This window comes from Trachurus trachurus, assembly GCF_905171665.1.
Source record: "Trachurus trachurus genome assembly, chromosome: 5".
NCBI classification, from domain to species: Eukaryota; Metazoa; Chordata; class Actinopteri; order Carangiformes; family Carangidae; genus Trachurus; species Trachurus trachurus.
The window spans coordinates 22,954,462-22,977,490 of NC_139896.1; the positions used below are offsets into that span (position 1 = coordinate 22,954,462).

Below are 23,029 nucleotides of genomic sequence, written 5' to 3' on the forward strand. Positions count from 1 at the left end.
GTGTGATTAGGACACAATGTTTCAGTTTCTCAACACTCACACACACGCAAACACTCTTTTGCAACCTTGTTAGGACTTCTCTTTATCGTGGACAACCTAACCTGACCTTAACCATGACTAAGTCATGTCTAACCTCAACCAGGCCATCTGAAATGACCTGACTTTAGAGGTAACAAAATGCAAACACCAAGGAGTTACTTCTGGAGGTGAAATATTTTTTATTATTTTTATTAGAATCCCCATTAGCTACAGCCTTGCTGCTACTATTCTTTCTGCAGTCAAAAAAAATAACACCATTTGTAGCCATTGGCAGCTCCTACATCTTTACCGACACAGGATCGCTCTGCTGTGTGGTCCCGCATGTTTATGTTACGCCGCAGCTTATATTAACAGGGTTTTGGCTATATCCATTTAGTTGTGGCGGCCCGCCACTCCTTAATTATTTCCGCCACTACTTGAAAATCAGGTCGGAGCTGATGTACAAAAATAATCTACCGGTTACCGTCACTTTGTAAACTTCTTCAAATATCTTGAACAGCTGGACGGATTGTCAACAAGGTTATTATAGCCCATAAGTTTAATACCACATGTCTGTTTCTGTATACTGTCTTCATGCTGGTCTGTTCACAATGTCACGTGAAGATGGCGATACTTCTACTGTACTTCTTATTGGGGCGGGGGGGTGTAATAATAAGTTGGTACATATAGGTGTATATAATGAGCTACAACATTACAAATTTGGATATAATTTGAATACTTAACATAAGAAGCATTAGAAATTCAAATCCGATTTGGGGGGAAGAATGACAGCCTGAGTTCTTCAGAGGGCCATTGAGGTCTACCTTTAACAGCAAGTACAGTAAGTCCTCTTAGACTTCCACTCCAACTTTTATAACATGTTTACAGCCTAGACCAAAAATGTGTTGTTATCTATTGTTTGTGGTTGCCATAAGTTGGCATGCACCAAAGTCTGGACCCTCCCTCTTTATCCATTTTTAGATAAGCGGGCTTTTGGTGGAACCAGACACTGCCAAGACATGTTTGATGTTTTTAAGTGACGTCAGCTGTTAATGTGAGTGCTGCGCGAGATATTCCTGTGAATACACCCTTGCAGTTCCCTCTGCAGTCCTACAGAGCCTGGGGCATTTGTGAAGTTGGTGCTCCTTGATCACTGTCAAATACTAAAAAGGTCTGTGCAAGTTGCTAGAATTAATCTCATTGCGTTGTTGGTCCAGTTTTCAGAGCTGTTGGCGCAGGTTTTTCCAAAGCTAAAGTGCAAATACATCCAAGAAAGATTCTGATTGTTGGGATCGGTTTTAGTGCAGGTTTGAGATGCTGAAAGGGTGTGAACGTATCTTCAGGATGCATGTAATCTTTTCTCGTCGCACACTGTAAGCTTTCAGTAAAAATAACCACTCACGGTGTTTGCCGCTGTGATAATAGCAGCTGAAGTTACATTTAAATCAGCCGTTGTCTCTTGACACAGAGAGAAAAGTAGCTGTAGAGATTTTGAGCTTTTATCTGATCAGCGTGAGAGACCATGAAAAGATAAAACTTGTGATCTGTTCCTGTGTTTCTGTTACTCCATAACGCTGACTGAGCTGTTGTGGTTGTAACCGAGCTGCTAAAGGTGAGATCAGCTTCACCACCTCTTCCTGAACTGTAGGAGGGCCGTGCCTGGTTTATGCAGTTGAGAAAACAAAGTGGGGCTGTAATCAGGTTCATGATCTGTCCAACAGAGACACTGGTCTGTGACTGAGTGTAAACAAAATAGTCTCAAATCTCCTCTGGATCTTATCTGGATATGGGGTTTGCATGAATAACCACCACACACACACACACACACACACATACACACACACACACACACACACACACACCATTAGCATATTTTTTAAATGAAGTGTGCAGGCTTCAAAACACACCCATAGATATCTCATCCATAAGGGAGACTTAAGTCTACCAGTATTCTCTTCCCTTATAGGTGCTGGTTGTACTGTAAGTGTCGGAAGAAGGCTTTGCTAGTTGTGAAAGTGGCTTGACAAAAGCTTTAGAAAAAAAGAGAGTATGCCTGCACACTCTGGTAGTAGGATATCACATTGACTTTAATTGACAAAAGCTTTAGCCATCATTGCTTACAGGACATGGGGTTATTATACACTCTGAGCAGCGCTACATCTTCTGCCCTCTACACACTGTGCGATTTTAGCAGTCTTATAAGACTGTTGCATGACACACTATGCGACGTGGAATTTACAATCTTTGCTACGACGTCAAGTTTGACGTGTGCAGACTGTACGATGATCGTTCTACTGAATCGCAGGTCGCCCGCTCCCCCTCCTCCCCCCCTCCCTCCCTCTCTCCCTCTTCACACACAGACACAAGTCACCGGCACCAGTGGAGCAGTACCGCCAGTTGTCCGTTATTTAAAAATGAAATCACGGCCTGTATTGGTAGCAGAGAACATCACAGCAGTACCGTCACGTAATGAGAGCACATCTAAACGAGGACGAAGTCACCTCTCCCGGCGTAAACACGTCAATATTCTCCGGTAGGCGACCGCTTCTCATCATAGTCCGCACATGGGGTTTTTTTTTTTTTTTTTGGACAGAGTTTCACCATGAGTTTCACACACAACTTTTCTGATGGCTGTATGAGTCTGTCCATGTTCCTCCTCTTTCTGCGACAGTAAAAAGGAATATATATAGGCTATAGGCTATTCGTTTTTTAATTTAATGACTATTTACTCGAAAATCAGTGCTCGTCCCTGTCACCTGCGCCACTGATAGACGTCCATCAGCTGATTAGTAGACGTAGGTCGTAGCAGTTTTCTGACACTGTCAGAATTTAATCGCAGGTCGTCTTTGGTCGCAAGACGCTGACAACGGCCGTCGTAGAGCCTGTCTCACTGTGCGACGTAAGACGGCCGATTTAAGCTACGACCAAAGATTTCGCCACGATTCTCCTACGATCCGCCGTCTTTCGTCTGCGACGGCCAAAATCGCACAGTGTGTACAGGGCATTCAAGGCAGATTGCAAGCTAGAGAAAGCTGATGTTGGAAAGTGACAAGACAAAACAAGGCTGGCTTTAATAGTTAACAAAGGTGTTGTTTTCCACCTCTGGAGACGGCTGTTGCTCAGTAAATTAAGTTTGATGCTGAACTTGCAGTTTCACAGCAAAACATCACAAATGCTTTTTGAACCTTTGATATAGGTGCTGGTGTGGACCAGAACAAGGTCGATAGGTTGGATTCTAGATCTTATTTTTGCAGTTCAGGTGGCATCGGTAAAATACACCATGAGATGGTTTTCTGCTCTAAGATGTCTTTATCTCCCCTCGTACAAAAAACTGTTTACAATCCCATCTGTACATTATGCCTCTGCTAATAAACATAGTAATAAACACCAGCTCCTAACTAGAATCTATGCAATCATAAGTGTGTCAAGCTTGTTTGCTAAGTAGGCCTACTAATGCTAATCGCTTGAGCCTTTCTGTCAAAATCAACATAACACTAATTGAACGTTGAATGGATTAACAAACATATACACTTACTTTTCAGTCTGACCCACAGTTTAACACACAACACAGAACACTTTCTATTCAGTCCACGAGTCCTTCAGCTTTTCTTGAATGCAACACAGGTTACGTCAGCAGAGCTAAACAGAGCTGCACTCAGGTGACAGGTTGAACTCTTGGGTCTTCAGCCACAGAGACTTTTGTGCAGCAGGAGTTCAGACTGTGTCATAGTTTCTCTCATTACCGTAGAATATCAAACAGTAGCTACAAGTAAGTCCAAGGCTGCCACTTACTTATGATAACTTTTTTTTTTTTCATCAGGTGTTGAGGTTTGGGAGATTCTTACATTTTGAGTCATTATTTTGCTGTTTGCCGTTAATGCTACTGTTCATTTGCTAAATCCCCTCCTTGATGAAAACTGACTGAAAGCACATTTGGAGTATGATTGAACCCCAGGCCAGAAATGATCTCTCTCTTTTGGTTTTATTTTATAAATCCTTCTGTTTACTCAGCTCTGCCAACTGCCAGGCTCATTGAAAACTGTATGGAATGATGTGAAATACAAATAAACTTGACTAATCGTAGGTGGCAGCTGACAAGGTTGTTGGCAGCAAGTGACGACTTAATATTCATGAACACTCTCAGTCAGTTAGCACTGATTAGATGCAATGTTTGTGTACACATGTAAAAACATTAGATGGCTGGAAAATTTAAAAGAAAATTAAAAGCACTGTTTTTCCAAACATGTCAAAGCACAGCTGTGAGGACACAGCTGTGAACACAGTGGCTGATGCCTCATGACTGTAGAAGTCCATTCAAATCCTTCATCGTTTGAAGTTTTATTTAATATCACAGTAATCTAGTAATATCTTGTATGTTCATCCACAGCTGTACATTGAACAGGAGCTGCTTTTAATAGAGGCAGTTTGACTGAATGGTAACAGATATAGGCTAAATAATCAGCGAGCAAGTTGTATGTACATACATGGGGGGGGGGGGGGAAACTTCCTATTCATCACTCCCTAAATCAGTAGTCCCAAAACACATAGCATAATATTTCAACAAAATAGAAACAAGATAGTGAATATTAACAGGAGTCATGTACAGTAATTAAGTGATACATAGGAACTTGGACAAATACTGTATATATATGTGTATATATATGCATTTTTTCCATAGTTAACGCGCGATTAATCTCTGTGAGGGTCTGTGACCTCGGCGGGGACAGCTCCGTGACACTACTGTAAGGCTGAACACTGGTGAGTGCTTTAAGGCGGGGGCGGCCTCACGGGAGCACCCGCTGCTCGTTGAAAACAGCTGTGATACATGCTTTTACGTCGTAGTCTTTTGACCAGAAACGTTTGTAACAACACCGGAAAAAGTCGCTAGATTTGTCGCTTGTCACTTTTGACAAAAAAAAGCCGCCAAGAGGATTTGGAAAGTCGCCAGATTTAGCGAGAAAGTCGGCAATACTGCTCAGAGCTCTGGTACATGGATGTATATCCGCTCTCATTCTTCTTCTTCGTCTCGGGATCTTAGTGGCGGTTGGCAACCAACTTGAAGGTGACTTACCGCCACCTGCTGGACTGGAGGTCCCACACTCCAGTCCAGTAGATTAAAAAAATTTAACGCGTTATCTTTTTTAAATTAATCACATCGCTATTAACGCGTTAACTATGACAGCCAATATAGGCTATATTTATATACAATACAAACAAAACAACTATGACACAAAATATTTTAACCTAGTGCAGAAAAACACTATCTCTGCCGATACTGGGCCTACCACACTGCAGAGTGTAGCAGAACCTGTTTGTTTGCACAACTCGGACTACGATTTTTTTTTCTGCATCCATCACATTATTTGTCGTCATTTCTGAAAAAAAAAAAGACAAAACACTGTATTGACGCCTTCATTTGAAATAACACACACTGTGCTTTTCCCTCACTGCACAGTCGTAGCTTTGAGATAAATTCTGGTTTACATCATTCACTGCTCCAGTCATGCCTCTGTGTTGTTTCAATGACGAATCATGTTTAGAAGAGTGGAACGACCCCTTCAAAAGTCCCCTGCATTAGATTGAATGAAAGAATGTTTCCTCTCTGACGTTGGCGGCTGCTTCATCGGTCACCTGGATTCTGACCAATGGCTCGCCAGCACTCTCTGACTCTCTGACTGACTGACTGACGGCCAGCCAGCAACCCCCCCCCCACACACACACACACACACACACACACGTGCATTACTGCAGAGCGGCGTCCGGTCAGTACATGAGCAGCAGCCTCAGTGCTCTTTACCATATGTGCTGCATGGGCCCTGTCAACTCCACTCGGTTCAGTTTGGCCATTCACACTGTCTAACACTGTACCAGATGTGGCCTGCTGGCTAATTAGTAGAGAATAGGGAGATCTGTCAGAGTTACAGACACACAGTGATGATAGAGTAAATCCAGGGCCGGGTGCTAATGACGTAACGCACTATACACACACATACATACATACACCCCATGCAATCTTACACAGTGTTTAATCAGTCTAATTAACATTCAGTGCTGTCCTGTTGGAGAGCAGCAGTGGTAATTAGAAGCAGCTACACTATTTTGAAAATCCTTCAGCTCGGCCTGTGGCTTTTTCTTTTCTTTCTATTTTGAGCTCTTTGTCTGTTACATATTTGAATCGACATCTACCAGCCAATAGAAATTCAGCGTTTCCACGGTCATAGTATAGCATGAACTACAGGCAGCAAATTGAAAGTCTACTCCAATCCCTCCATCCCTCCACCTGTGCCGTATCCATGCTGACACTCTGACCTCTGACAGGATGTTCAGCTTGTGCATGGAAGCCAAAAGGCCACGGGATGCGAGATGCGAGAGCTACCCGCTGTCACAAACCATCTCAGACAAACACACTCAATTAATAGACATCAGCGTTGAGCAGAAGGTCAATAACTTCAAGTCCTCTGCCGTCGCAGACTCGCACAAATGTCAGATGGAAATGTCAATAACCGTGTTCAGTGCATCACGGTGGTCACACAGACTGTTTTTCTCACTCCCTGTTTCTTTCTGAGTGACTTTGACTACTTCTTTATTCTGCTCAGGTTTGGGCAAGCTGCTGGGCCCTTTGAAACAATTTTGGATCTCTCCCTGTCGCATTGTCATTCCCCCTCCTCTTTCTCTCTCCATCCGCCCCTGTGTTTCTTCTTTTTCCCCGTCACTCCCTCCACCTTCACTGTCTGTCACCTGCTCTCTCCTCTCCCCTCGACTGCCGCCTGTCTTGGATCAATGCAGCTTTAGCCACTGTCACCTTCCAGCTCAGGTCATGTTTGCCCCCCCTCTCCACCCCCCCTCTCCATCTCTCTCCATCTCTCTCTCTCTCTCTCTCTCTCTCTCTCTCTCTCTCTCTCTCTCTCTCTCTCTCTCTCTCTCTCTCTCTCTCTCCCTGTGTCTCGGATCAATGCAGGGTTTAGCCATTGTCACATTGTAGTGCAGGTTGTGTTTTATTGAAGCTGTCAAGGCACTGACCTTTGCGTGTCCAGGGGAAGAAAGAGGGATGCCAGCAGGTATGATAGAGGGAGAGAGGGATGACCAAGCCACTTATGAGTCTAATCTGTCAACAGGATAGGGTGGAGGGGAGGGTTTGGTCTGCCAAACTTTGGGCTTCAAACACACGCCTACTTTATTTATTTCTTTATTTATTCCTCACATCACTCACCTGTGTTTGTGTTCATTTGTTTTCTCTTCCCTTTTATTCAAGAACGCACAGATTCACTGAAGAGGAACATTCTTAACCCTCAGTGGAGGTTCTTTTTTCTCTGTCTGTACGGCAAGAGGAAGGCAGGGATACATCTCGTTGACACTCGGCATCAAACCTTTCACGGTCATAAATTAGAAGCCGAGGATGAGCAGTGTAAGCTGTTGTTTTCCTCTTCGCTCCATCTGCCTGTGGACCAGGTGAACATTAAAAGGGTTTTTGGTGGCGGCTTCTTTCATGAACACGTATTGCAATGCCAAATACTTTTATAGTCTAGTTAATTATGTATCTGCATTTGAAACTCAAGTGCTATTCATCAGTGTTGTAGTGCGTATAAGAGCTGAACGGGGGATCTGGTGTTTTTCAGTAAAACCACACAGAATATAAATTAGCAGATTACCGCAGTGCTCTATCAGCAGGTGTCTGCAAGCAGAATTGCATGTATTTGAATAAAGTGGGCTCTTACGTTGCATAAATGAGAATGAAAATGGAGTTAATTTCATATTTTACCTGTTATTATATGATTGATCTCTGCGTTCTCCTAAATGGCAGTTTTTGAAGTGGGCTGAGATCCAGACATCCAGGTCTTTTACGTATGACACAATAAATAAAACTATAGCTGCTCACAACTTTTAGGGGGAGAATTTAACCTCCACTCATCACGCATTTCTCCTTTCTTTCTTGTTTCCACCAACACCCCAGAGGCTGAGATAGTTAAATCAGTTTGTGATGACACCAGTTTGTCACGCACACACACACAGCACCCCCTCTGTGGACCACCACTGCCTCAACGAGCCCTCTCTCAGATGTCCCACAGAGACCATTGTTACAGTGGAGGCTCAGTGGGATTTTCCAAAGCCCCACTTCTCAGGCAGGAGTGGACACTTTAACTGTGTGATAGCAAAGGCAGACAGAGAAAGAGAGAGAAAGAGGAACAGAGGAGAAAATAAACAAGATGATAGTTCTTAGCGAGATGGATACCTGTGTTGTAACATCATGTTAATTACATGCTAATTACATTACTTCGGAGACTGGACTTTGACACGTGCATCAATACAGACAGAAACTCAGGAACCAGGAATTGTCTGAATCAATGATAATGTGTATTTGTTAAGTATTCATGTATTTTACAACGCTGAAGTCACAACTTTTCTTATAAAGCGCATAACGCGCCAAATCTCTTCATGCGTGTGTAGTAGGGATGTGAAAATTCACCGATTCATATCGGTGGTCTGATATAAACGTATGCAATGCGACTGCACCGGTAGATTCAGGGTAGGCTACATCGGACATAATTTATGGTTGAATTTGCGATGCATCTCTTCTAGCCTTCTACATCGGTAAATTCCATGGTTAATCGATCATTTCATTTTCCGAGGGAACCTGAATGCACCACCGCGGATGTCGTGCGCACTGCGCAGCCTCCCGCCCCTGACAGGCATAGACATATAAAGAGTAGACGCCGCATCGAACGCTGCACCGCCAGAAATGCGGCCGCCATCTTGAACCGGTCGTTCTACTCAGTTGAGCAGCAGAAGTAACAGGATGCAGAGCACTGTGCAGCATATTATTTCTGTTCTAATCAGCAGAAAACCATCGAAAACAGCTGGCTCTGGGGATTACTTTTCACAAATAAGATTGAACATTACTATTGGTTGTATTTTGTGAATCGAATATCGAATATTTATTATTTATACTCTTTATATGTCTATGCTGACAGGTACCAGCAGCAGCAGTAGCAGCAGCAGCAGAGCCGCCAAGAAAAGTAAACAGTCCGAGTGAAGCGGCGGGTCAATACTCGGCTGTCACCGGCTGTAACTAGGAGAAGGGCCGTGATAGTGGCTCTGGTTGAAGGGAGCTGGGAAGCGGTGGTAGCCGCGGATGCCGCGGTTAGCATCCGGACTACTCTGCTGCACGGAGCTACACCTGAGCTCTGTCACTGGCTGGAGAGAAAACACAGACTCTCCACCCAGAAATGTCCCGTGCACAACGAAACATCTGCGACTTGTCTCTTTTAAGTTGTTTTGTGAAGCACTTTGTAAACATGTGTTTTTAAAGGTGCTATATAAATAAAGTTATTATTATTATTATTATTATAACATAGCAAAAGACCAAAATGCAGAGGTGCCACCACACAAGACTAGCCCATATGATTAAGCTGGATTTCATTTGTATAAGTCTACCATTTATTTCCTCTAGACTGTACCTTTCAAATATGATGTATTTGTTTGCCCTGTAAAAATTAACCAAATATACATCCCTCAAATTGATACTGAGTAAAGCAGAATAGTGGTATTGAGGTAGGCTAATAAACCTGATGTGGGAACTCTCATATCACAACTGTATCAAACATCATATCGAACCAAATCTCTTTGTAATTAAGTATCGTTATCAAATCGCATTTGAATCGCATCGCATCGTGAACAGGAGTGAATCGTATCGCATCGTATCGACAGGAGCTTCAGTGTATCGTTAATGTATCGTATCGGTGGCAGCGTATTGAGATGCGTATCGAATCGGCCTCAGTGGTGGAGATATACAACCCTAATGTGTAGGATTGTAATGTACTGTATATTCATTTTTCATCAGGCACGAATAAGCTGCCTCCTACAAGACTGGCATTGTGACAGTGCGCCGGTGGGGTCTGTCTATTTTTAAACAGTGGAGGCCAACCACAGGGTCGAGTACGGCACCAATAAAAAAGAATTATGGACGTCCCAGTCATTATGTAAAACAATGCATTTTTTGTGATCTCACAACTAAGAAAACTAACGTTGGGGAATTCCAGAAATAATAATAATTGTTTGACATGCAGATGCGTGGGCAGTGCAGTTGTAGAAATAGGATAATACAATTAATTCAGATGGATGATTAATGTGCACACGTGGATTCGGGTGACGCCAGAGCCTGTTGGCGCATCTCTACTGTAGCACAAGCAAACGCTTCCATCTTGAATCTTTAATTATGATAAAAAAAAACAAAAAAAGTAATGTGTCAGTTTTATACACTAAAATGAAGCACAAGGTGCTGATAATGGTTTATTTATAATTGATCATTGTTACTGGATGTCATCTTAATATAAAGTAATAGCTATTGGTGTAATATAAGAATTACCACTGGAGCATTGATAATTGCCTCGATGACAAAGAGATGTAGCAACACTCATCTCTCCCTCGTTGGTGACAGCACCTTGACTGGATAGTGTTTTTTCCCTCTCCTCTTCTTTTTCTTCCTCTCCTGTCAGACCTGTCATTAGTCACAGCTCCCACCTGTAACTTGAGCTTATTTAGATGATTTCACTGTGCGCAGGTGGCACATATCCTTTATGTCACACAGTGGGACAGACTAATGGACACTGGAGTTGAGGGGGATTCATCCTCCACTTTAATGATTCCTTTCTCTCACTGTCACTCAGCCCTTCTTCCCTTCCTTTCTTTCAATGCTACATACTATATTTGCCATCAGGTTCAGTCTGACTGACAGCCTCTACTCTGTGTCCAGCACTCCTTATCAAAACTACACATTGTGAATATGTGTGTGTGTATGTGTGTGAATGTGTCAGTACAATGACACAAATCCAGGACACCGGTCATCTGTGTGACTGGAGCAGTATGTGTTTTTGTGTGTGTGCTTGTCAGTGAAAAGGGGGAAAAGCTGCTTGGCTGCTGAGCAGATCTGGCGACCTCGGCTCATGACAAGCAGCTGTGTCCGCTAGAGCCCGAGGAGGTGGACGTTGCTGGCTTCACGCCATTCTCTGCATTACTTTTGAAAGCAGAGCCAAATCTGAGGGCCGCCCGGGCTCCCTGCTGTGTCATCACCAATACGGCTGTTTTGAGGAGCCGCTATGGTCTTCTTCTGCAGCCTTATCGGGGATGAGAAGTATAACATCTGCCAACCGCCGATCCAGCCCACAGGAGGTGACGTCAACTTGTTTAAGGGCTCTTGAAGAGAGCTGTCACATCATGTCTTCAGATGTGCTACGCAGGTTGCCGCGGAGGTCTGAGTTTCCATGATAACGGCAGAGAGACCGTCCGACTGCACCGTTAGGTTAAAATACTGAAAAACATGTTCATGTTGATGTATTTTGTGACACTACTACTAATATTAGTTCTGTAATTTTTGTCTTATTTCTGTTTGGCTGATAATGAAGCTCAAGGTTTACTTTTTATGATGGTTTAGAGTGGTTTAAACAGGAAGTTTAATGCTCTCATAGATTCAGTGCGTAACACCGTGATCTACAACTTGATCCTTGCTTATTTAGCTTCCTCCCAGAGTCAAACTGTCTCCATTAAAAGAAGTGGAATTAGATCTCGCATCCATTTAGACTCAAAGATAAACTAATTAAATTGATGTAAAGGCCACAGGGTAAAGTCATGGTGACCTCACAAAACATGTGATTGGTCATAACTCACAAATTTAGACACTAATTATGACACAATTTATCACAAATGTCTAATAGGATGAAATAAAGAGGTGACATTTTATATCCAAATGGTCAAAGGTCAGCATCACTTTTTTGCAAGAGTGATTCTGGACATCATTCATTTCAGGTAATCGGGAAGTGGGGAGTGTGATCTCACTTCCTGGATCTTGACTGGTTGGTGAACATGTGCAACCATGAGGCGGTGACTCATAGATCATCCTGTTGTTGTTGGTGTGATTGCGTTTAGATCAGATACATTTAGGTCTGATGATTGTTGATATTTTTGATCCGGCCTATGTAAATACATGTTTTCAATTAATTTTGGTGAGGTTTGACTGCTCTGTCTTAGACCTCTACCTCCTACTACAGCTCATAATAAAATACATGTTTATTAGGAGATACATTGCTTGTTATGAAACTGCTAGTGTTGAGTAAACGATCAGTCATTCTCTCTCTCTGTCTGTCTTTGTGACCCCGATGTCCTCTGTCTCTCAGTGGGGAGGCAGGACAGTGTCCACAGGAAGCGTCAGTGTTTGCAGTCACTCTGATGAAGCAAAAACAACAGGTTGAAGGTGTTTACACTTCCCTAACATTTCACTGTGTTTTCATGCTGTAGGCATCCAACTCATGATTTGGCCCAAAACCACCCCGTACACTGTGTGTGGTCATGTTAATACCTCTCTGTTTTGGTTTGGGCTTTCCGTTTTTGCTTTTTATGCATTTGGAACAGAATGTGTGCCTATGAGTATGCAGCAGAGCTGAGGTTTGTGTGTGCACGCTTGTGTGTGTGCATGTGCGTGATGCAGCATATCCCCGCAGGCGAGATGAGGTGTCCTTCGTGGCATCTTGAGTCAGAAACTATAAAACTTTAAACACAGTTAAGCTACATTTCAAGGACGCGGCCACTAAAGCGCCACAGTTTGGTAAAGACCTCAGGGCTCTGTGTCTTTGCTTCTGTGCTGCCGCTGCATCACTGCATCCAGCCCGACACTGACAGGTCACTGTGAGTGTGGAAACCCTGCAACTCTATCATTTTACTTTGCTGTCTGTCATTGTAAACAGGCACCACAGTCAGAATATGCAGATGACGTGAAGGAGTATATTATAAAGCTGAATGGTAGGGCTGCAACAATTGGCATGTTTTACTACACACATACACAAACACGAGCACATGGACAGGTTGCGTTGTAACGGTAATAAACAAATGCGCTAAATCGTGCTAATGTGTTCAACCCCCCTCAATGTTTGATGTTGATTTTCCTACTTAAGTCCACCTGGACATTATATTCTAATTAAAAGTGTTGGGCCTAATCAGAGTTGCTTTTAGTTGGTACAGAGTGTTCACAGCAAACAGCTTCGCAAGCAGCAGTAGTGAGGCTCACGCACAGACCTTTTCTTTTCTCCAACTGTCAGCAGAAGCAACCACAGAAATACAAATTCAGGTGTGCCTGTGGGACATCAGGTGTGCACAAAGCAAAAAAAAAAGAAAGAAGTTGTTATTATTATTCTAATTGTACGATCTCAGAAGAACATAATTTAGGAGTTGAGAATGTTTTTTTTTGTTCTTTTAGTGCTGCAGTGATTTTCCTTAGTAATAGTGTAAGACTGTTGCATGAAAGAAGAGGCAAAACTGGAGTTGTGGTCTCCATACTGAACATGCATCTGCATCGCATCATGTTCTCTGAGAGGAACAAAAACCACACAGTTGTGATCTGTTGCTATTTGCACAGTTCTTCTACATGGTATAGCAAACACATTTATTAGCTGCTTCTGTCCTGACCTGGAACGAGAGTAATGAGGCTGAGATGGAGGCTGATTAGAGTTGGAGTGACATCTGTCTCCTGGGTTAAAGGAGTCTGAACTTGGTGGGCTTCCATAGCTTTTGCTGCAGTGGTTGATCCTTGATTAGAGCAGAATGAAGGTGGAGGACAGTCCCAGAAAACTTACGTTTTCATTTCAGCTTTTTCCTGACTGTTGCTATCTTTTAGCTTGTCTTTGTGCCAGCCATCTTGAATGTCAGGTAGCTCGCTATGGTCTGTAAACAGTTCAGACACAGCGTTGCCAGTGCCACCCATACCAACCTGAAGGCTGAAATCATGAAATCCTTCCGTTCATTGGTTTGGTCTCTAAAATAAATTCCAAAAGTGTATAAAACAATATGAAATTATGTTTTGATATAAATATACTGTATGTACTGTACATGTGGGGCAGCTTTTGACAGCACAGGCACTTCTGGGCTCCTCCATGACAACGCTGGCACCTGTCAGGCTATGGAGTCTGTCCCACGTTGGTGAACGTCATCAGGGCTACGTGCCACTACCACCAAGAGAGCACAGCACTGTCTCTCCATTTAAAATAACAATAGGTTTACAACATTAGTTAAACTAATATTTGATTAAATTGAATGTCTCTTCATGTTTCTCCCCCTAAACTGAAACCACTGATCTGTTTAACGTTAATGAGATCTCAGAAAACACCTCTGGTAAAAGAAACTGAAGAGAAACAAGGAGAAAGTGCAAATAAGCTGCTGATTACCTGCTAAAGACGAGCCATATATTTGCTGCGTTAATGGTATTTTTAAAATCCATTTTCCTCCCAGATCTTTATGTTACTTTTTGTTCTGATCCATAAAACCAAAAATAATGAGCCCTGCATAATACACAGCGGGTTGGGCGTTTAACCTTCTCCGCAGGCAGTGCTGCACACATCAAACTTTTAACCCGTACATAATGTGAGCGAGAGAGTGCGTCTCTTCTCCCAGCAGATCAAAGGGTAATTGGAAGAAATATCTCATGTGGTGGGATTTGCAACTTTTCTCAGTGATTTTCCTGCAGGATGGATGGAATTTGATTTTTTTTACTGGCCATTAGTGAAGACCTTGATGGACAGAGGTCAAATAATCCCTGACCTGAATAATTACTATAAACACCATTTTACTAATAACTATCAACGAGCTCCCACACTCACACTTAACCTCTAAAGTTACCTCGCATAGATGAGCAGCAGCACTGAGAGAAGGTCACCATTTATTTTAGCACAATTCAATTTCCCATTTACCTACAGGTCCATATTGTAATCCCCTGTCTGCTGATCAGCTGCATTGAATTAAAGTTCTTGTCTCCACAGGTTTTAATCATGTTGACATAATTAAAATGACGTTTTTTTGTCATCAACAACATTTCTTTTGGATGTCATAATGATTGAGCCTGCAGCACTCCAGTACATGGTGTGAATAGGGGGTGAGTGAGGAGAACCAAAGAAAAAAAAAATGGAATGAAAAACATGATAATAAAATACTGTATCTGCAGATTATTTAACTTCTCCCTTTATGGCTTTCACATTAGATTAGATTAGATTAGATAAAACTGTATTCATCCCGAAGGAAATTATTCTGCCAGGCCGCTCCAGAGAAAATAGAAAATAAATAGGATACAAGGAGGAAAATATATGACAAAATATATCCTGCAATGTCTAGACAATATACACAACAAAGAAGCAACCTAAATATAAGTTAAAAGTTAAATACAGTGCAACATTAATTTAAAAAGTGCTGTAGTACAAAGTCCGAAGAACACAATCTAAGAATTAGATATGTTATTGTGTATGTTTTATGTTCTATGTTCCTCTCCCAGCAAAGGGTGAGGAATTCTACAATCTGATTGCCACAGGGAGGAAAGACCTCCTGTGGCGTTCTGTAGTGCACTTGGGTGGTCGCAGTCTCTGGCTGAAGGAGCTCTGGCAGGATGCCAGTGTGGCATGCAGAGGGTGAGAGGTGTTGTCCATGATGTTTAACAGCTTCGTCAGCATCCTCCGCTCAGCCACCTCCACCACAGACTCCAGCTCTACTCCCAGGACAGAACCAGCTTTCCTGATGAGCTTGTTGAGCCTGTTGACGTCGGCTGCCTTCAACCTGCTTCCCCAGCAAACCACAGCATAAAAAAGACACTTGCAACCACTGAGTTGTAGAACATCTGCAGCATAGTGCTGCAGACGTTAAATGACCTGAGCCTCCTAAGAAAATAAAGTCGGCTCTGGCCCTTTTTGTGAACAGTGTCTGTATTCTTGGACCAGTCCAGTTTGTTGTCGATGTGGATGCCCAGATATTTATAACTGTCCACAATGTCGACTTCCACCCCGTTGATGATGACTGGGATGGGACTGGTCCTGCCCCTCCTATAAATCCACCACCAGCTCCTTAGTTTTGGTGGTATTGAGCTGGAGATGGTTCTGACCACACCATTCGACAAACCTGTCCACTACACTTCTATACTCCGACTCCCGGCCCCTGCTGATACAGCCAACAATGGCAGAGTCATCTGAAAACTTCTGCAGATGGCAAGACTGTGAGCAGAACCGGAAGAACATTGTGCCAGGATCTTTCCTCTCTCCTAGTCCTCACACACTTCTCTGTAGCAACATATTTCTCTCTAAATTTTCCACAGGATCTGACTGATTATCTCTCCGATCAACTCTTCAATCCTCTTCTTCTTCTCTCTCTCCTCAGATCCCTCAGATCAGCTATGCATCCACTGCCCCGGAGCTGAGCGACGACCGGCGGTACGACTTCTTCTCTCGGGTGGTTCCTCCAGACAGTTTCCAGGCTCAGGCCATGGTGGACATTGTGAAGGCCATGGGCTGGAACTATGTCTCCACCGTGGCTTCGGAGGGCAGCTATGGCGAGAAAGGGGTGGACGCCTTCATGCAGCTCTCCAGAGAAGCAGGTAAGACCGGTGGCTACAGTGTAATCAGCAGATGGTTTATGTGGCAGCGATCTGTCAAAGGATAAGTGTGTTTTTTAATGTACTAATCAACCCTGTTTATGCCCTGGTGACAGTTCACCTTAACAACAACCTAACATTTACTCAAAGGTGATGGATGCATGCATGTTCAAACCCTGAAAACACAATTGAAACAGTGTTTGATTCTACATACTGGCCCAGGAATGAAGTAGTTGAGATTGATAAAGTGTACATGTATATGAGTACAGTATCTGGCAGCTCTGGTTTTAGAGTGAAGAGTTGTTGCTAGTAAATGGTGACATTTGCTTTTTTTAAATAACTATTTTTTATAAATATTGTTTTTTTTTATTGCTTTGTATTTATTATTTTTTATTTGTGCTCATATTCCTTTCATTTATGTCTGCTGCTGCATTACTGGACATTTCTTAATCGTGTATCTCACCTTAATGCCAGAGGTCACTAATAGGCCGGCTACAGTCCAGGTTCACATCTGGATCTGGATCTGGACCCAGGCTTTTAACCTGGGTCATTACATGTTGAGTGTTGACACACCTTTTCTAGATTTTATGTCACTGGTCATGTGATGCCTCTCAGTGTCACAGCCTGTCACTGCAGCAGTCAGAAGTAAGTCAGAGAGCTTCAGCATACAGTATTTAGCTTCAGTTCATGTTTCTAGACTACAGCGATTTTAGGTTCTTTTTTCCATATGTTAAGTATGAGAGCAGTGTAAGTTGACCACTGCAGAGATTCATCTTTATTAAGGGTTTAACCTGAGTTATGATATACAATGACAAATAGTAGCACACAGCTGCTAGAATAGTACCCGTATACATTTTTTGCCAATTCACAAGTTCTGGTATCAGAATCAGTAAGAAAAAAGAAGAGATAAAAGCATCTTTATTTGGATGTTAAACATATGGCACTTGAGCAGCTGTTAGAGCTATACGACTGCTAACCTACCTTCAATGCCTGATAGCCTTATTTACCATCAGAGACCTGAAACACATTTTCTGACCGAGTATGAATGACAATTCCAAAAGTCATCATTACCTGTCCATAAATCAGCCTTGAATTCATAATTTAAAAAAAGAAGTCTCTCTGTATCAGTGCAGAACTTGACTGAGAATCAGTCAGATTTTTGAGTTTTCTTTACTATCGTGACAATGTAGAGGTAATTGGTTGAACAATTATGGATGCAATACACACAGGGACTGATGACAGATAATTCACCATAGTTATGACAGTGTTAGAAGCCAAAATGAAAACACATTGGGGGGTCTAATATCTCTGCATCATCATTTGAGGGTGTGATCTGAGCGTAATGAAAAAGGTTAAATCCTGATTTAAAACCATTATTATGCCAGTTTGAAGGCCTCCAAAGCTCAAAAACACACATTCTCCAATTTGCTGAGTTTCTCAGTGTAAAACTAAAAGAATCCATTTGCCCACATGCAGAAATGAAACAGATCTGATATGAACTGGTGAGTCACAGAAGCTTGAAATGAATTAATTAGAGTATACAGTGATGTTGATTGCTCTCTGAATAATCTCTGTGACATTTAGAACAATCTGATGACTCTTCACAACTCACCAGTCGGGATGTGTCCTGACATTTATGTGCTGGAGTTTTTAGAGGATTATTAAAGGACACGGCGCTGCCAGGGAGCACAGAGGACACCAAAAAAATCTCTTAACTGTGCTAACAACAAACAGTCGCCCAGCATTTCCACAAAAGGACAGGGGGCCGTGTTCATTGATCTGCGGTAGGGTTTTTGAACAATGATTTGATTTTCTTTTTTTTTTCAAATGAATTGCATAGCGGCACGTCTCAGTGTTACCCTGAGTGGTCTTCAGCCTCTTTATCTATCAGGTTGTCTTTGAGAGCAAATTAAGCTTTAATCCCTGACTGCGTTCTTATTTTTTATGGTAATGAGCAGGTGAAACCAGTGGTCAGACGCTCACAAAATAATGTTGTGTGAAGAATTACAAAAAAATACTGCATCTGCTCAGGGTTTATGTGGATATGACCAGAAAAGTTTGCAGAATCTTCCCAGAAATAAATCAGTGTCTGAATTAATTTTAAAATCAAATTGTCATTTCACTTTTGTGTGCTAAATATAATTTAATTCAAGTTCATCCAGAATATTTAATCATAAAACAAGACAGAACTATTGTGAGTCATCAGTTTTTGCAGACACCGAACCAGCATTGTTAATGCATTTTTTGCAGCTGGTGAATATTTAATTTGCACAAAATGAACTGTCAAACAAATGCGAAGAGTTAATTCTTTATTCAGTGAATGATTGTGGCAGATGGCTCCATCACCCCTCCTGTGTTTTTTCACAGTCATAGTTGTGTTGAGCCGTTCAAATCATTATCTCTGCTGTTGCTGGATCAGTTCAATTTGTCAGCGAGCTGATTGGACCTTAATTCACACACCCACTATCAAAATGTGCTTTTAAAGTTTGATGTCTTTGTATTGTTGTTGTTTTTTTGTCTTTTTTTTTTTTACAAAACACTGATCTAGCGATGCGTGTCCCCTGTAGCGGCTGAGTAACTGTGATTCATGAGTCCTCTGGATGTAAAACCTTCTCTCAGACTGAGGAGCTGCTGAATGAATCACTCTCAGACCAAAAGTCCCAGGAGTCTTTTAGAGTCAGGGCTGATGTGACCCTCTTGTTTAAGGAGTTCAGCCTCTATGACCGTACATACCTACTGAGGCTTTAGTCTGAATACTGGGATAGACAACACACAACAGCTGCATGCATAAAAAATGCAGCTGAACCACTGCAAATGAGTTCTCTACAGGTGTTTGTCATATAGTGGGGTTATAGCCCTATACTGTATATGCAAAACAAAAATGTAGATGCAGCAATGTAGATAACAACATTTCAGAGTCAGACAAGGATTAATCCAGCAAGACGACTGCGTCTTTACCAAAGTCTGGTCATTGTGCACATTGGTAATTGCTCCTAAAGCCTCTCATTTATGATCGTATCATTCCAAGGATATGACTACGCCTTCTTAGCAGACTGTTCGTCTGATAAATATTTTGCTAAAGGAGCTTTGTTTCTGTGTGTGTGTGTGTGTGCAGGTCTTTCTAGGTTATCTGATTTGTGAGTAATCCACCATGTATTGATTGCGGGAGGTTCTTTCTATCAGTTGACAGTCACACATCCACAACTCTTGCAGGCACACTTAGGATCACAGAGCCGGTAATATAATTAGACACTGTTCATTTCCAGCAGGGTGTTGTAGATAGGAGCCTACACACACACAAACACACAGAGGCGGTAGTGCAGGGAGGACACCTCCAGAGTGATTAGTCAGGTGGCTGAGGACTGATTAGCAGGAAGTTTTCTCTGGCTTCTCTCACAACTTCTTCCTCAATGGTTCTCTAGCATCTGATGAGCTGACGGGCTCCTCGCTGCTGCCGAGGCTGCAACACGACTGCGGTTACAACACATGTAGCATCACTGTGTACACCCGCTGTGCAGACAAAACAGGAACTTCACATGCAGGCTGCCAAATATTTGCGTTTTGAATCCGGGGTTTTCCTCTTTGGGATGATTCCACTCCCGACTCTTGTCATTCATTACAAGAGCATCAGTGTGTTGTGGCAGGAAAGCAAACGAGAAGACGTGAAGAGATTTTCAAAGACTGATGCCCACGCCTGCTGCTGCTGCTGCTGCCGCCGCCTAGTATAGATGAAGTAGACAAGCCTGCAGCACTGTGCTGGGGCTTAAATTGTAAATCTGTATATAAAACTCTGATATGAGATGGATTTAATTTATTTAGCTTTTGTTGTTGTTGCTGCTAAGAATTCAGTCCAGTTGATCATGTTCCACGTTTAAGATTGTGTGTAGTTATCAAATGTTCTGAAAGACTGGAAGAGACAGACACGTGCAGTAAAATATTCTGTCCTATTTAAGATGTGATTATGAAACTCATTTCTTGAATGTCAGTGAGGTGAAGTCCATCATGGGAATTGTAGTCTGTCTGTTTTATTGTGGTTTTCACTGCAAAAAAGGGTTTTTAAATTCACAGTTCGGTTGATGACCCTAGTGATACTGAAGCAGTTTGCAGACGTAAACAATGCTCCAATGCTCAGAGTCACATGTGGGACTGGAGGGGAAGAAGTAGAATTGGCAAACTAGTATGATCGCTAGCTAGAGGTAAAAAAAAAACGCCTGACACAACACTGCAAAAAATATGTCATAAGCAGGTGGGGGGCCACAGCTGGGGGCTTTGTTGTTACATCACAAAGTTAAATTGGATTCTGCTTAATAACTCTGTGAGGAGCAGACACAGTGGCCAAACATCTTCACAATCCTACAGTATGACCATTGGTTGGGCAAATGTATCTGTGTGTTGCAAACACAGACAGGATAAATTCAGTGCAGGGAAAAGAGGATCCATACTCTGAAAAATTGCTTTTTTTGTTATTTATGAGGGAATGTGTTCCAGGTCCAATGTGTTGGAGTAGATAACATGTGTAAGACTGTGGGACATCTAAAGGAGGCTCAGTTTGCTTCTAGTAGCAAAATATATACTATTTATACAGTGTTGAAAAAAAGTCAGTGAAGCCTTTCTTGAACTAGTCATAACATCTAATGTGACTGAATAAAGGCAACCCAATGTCCTTAAGATAATAACACAAAGAAGCGCAGTGTTTCCGCGAGAGCATCATCCTTTGAGACCTTGATAAACCTGATAATTAATTTCCCCTTCCATGATGTGGAGCTGCCCACGCCCAGAGGCAGCAAAGCTCCAAATCAGGATGCTAACTCCATCCTGCTAACAAACTATTCTTGCCCTCCGAAACTTTTCAGAAAGGCTTGGTTCAAATCAGCTGATGCTTCTCTTGAATGACAAACTCAAACTGTTGCAGTTGCTCTGGCCTGCACCTTCAGTCTGCTTTCATTGACTGAACTCCACAACTCCTGACTCCTAACTCTTTTGTTGAAGTGCTTCACATACGTTTTTCAACCTAAAACAACCTGTTTTCAACGGTTCTTGATAATTGGTTGTGTTTGTCCATTTTAGTAAATATTATTATTTACTATTATATTTCATTTCATTTATTTATTTACTTACTATTATTTACTTTATTATACATAAATGAATGATTCCAAATGATTCATTTACTGATTCTTGCCTTCATATGATGTCTGGTCCAAGGGTCCAAGATTGATAGATTGATGGGTTGATGGGTTGATGGGTCGGAGATGGCATTTTCACTACATGATTTCAGATTTTAGACATGCTTCAGTTTTCAGAGCTCTGTCTGGAATAGTTGATAAAATACTGAACACATAGTCGATACCCAGCTACACACAAATAGGAGTGCATGTTTGAGTTTTCCTGTATTTGAAAGTATGTGTTCCATATTCTTGTCCATGGCCCTGTTTAAAAATAAATGAGTACATAAAGAAGCCTACTTCAGCAGGGAAGCAAATTTTAACTGGAACTCACATGCAAAGATCCACCCCAGTCAGCCCACGACGAGAGAAACAGATTGTTGGTTAAAGTTTGAACTCATCTCATGCCTTGAAGCTAAATTTGTCTCTGTCAGACTTTTGCCTTAATGTACAAAATAATTACAAAAACAAACTTTCAGGCCTGGGTCCATTTGGGTTTGGACTTGAAAATTAAATCTGATCTGCACATCTGAGGGAGAAAATTCAAAAGTCTCAAAGGTACCTTCTAATCAGGGGTTATTATTTTGCCACTTCCTGAATGCAGACACACTCCAAAAGACCCTCAGGAACCTGCCCTTATTATATCTGAATCAGCAGGATGGTGAAGAAAAATGCTGTGAGATATTTGCTTTCCATTTCTTCAGAGGTTGAGATTGCTGACTGCGTAACTGGGCCCCTTAATACCATCTGAACTCAGTATTGGCAGCGTAGAGCAGGAGGGAATAATGTCTCCGAGCTATTTGCCATGCGGAGCATTTGAGTGAGGAGTGTTGGTAAAAATCACAGTAGTCATGAAAAACTACCTGCAGCAACTGTTGGCTTTAAAAAAACATCAAGTATTTTCATAGATCCATGCTGCCACTCAGATAAATGTCAGAATTATTCATGAACTTACACGTCCCACTGAAGGCTACAACAACACAGATCTGAATATTAGTTTACTGCACTTCATGTCATGTTAGTAATTACAAAATCTGCTTCAGACAAGCAGAAAATAACTAAGATGCTGTTCATTCTCTACACTTTGTGGAATGATGATTTTTTTTTTTTTAACAATTTCCCAATTTGTTTATTTTTAGTGAATAATTTGGATCGTGTTTTTCCACATACTGAAAATAACCCATTAAAAAGAGCTGAAAGAAGTGTGATCAGCTCCCGTTCAGTGTAGCCAAGGATGCACAGCTGGAGCACTGTGATACTCAATAAAACAAATAAAAAAGTGAAGTACTGAAGCCACTTTTATCCTGAGATTTGGAGTCAGAGGTTTAATCACAGTAGATAACAAATAATAATATACTGAGAAGATGTAACTCACGTGTTAAAATGTGGTTAGTGATCTGCCACAGCCACTGTTGCAGCTCCAAGCTCATAGTCCTGATGTGTTAACTGGGTTATGACA

The 23,029-nt window shown here is 42.0% G+C and overlaps 1 protein-coding gene across 1 annotated transcript in view; it reads left to right on the plus strand.

The window, feature by feature from the left end:
- grm7 (glutamate metabotropic receptor 7) overlaps positions 1–23,029 on the plus strand; it is a gene marked incomplete at both ends in the record, with an annotated part of 327,441 nt that overhangs the window by 106,168 nt on the left and 198,244 nt on the right. The window contains one exon of the mRNA XM_083972506.1: positions 16,195–16,411. Within this exon, the coding sequence (XP_083828632.1) occupies positions 16,195–16,411 (217 nt within the window). The remainder of the gene's footprint in view (positions 1–16,194; positions 16,412–23,029) is intronic.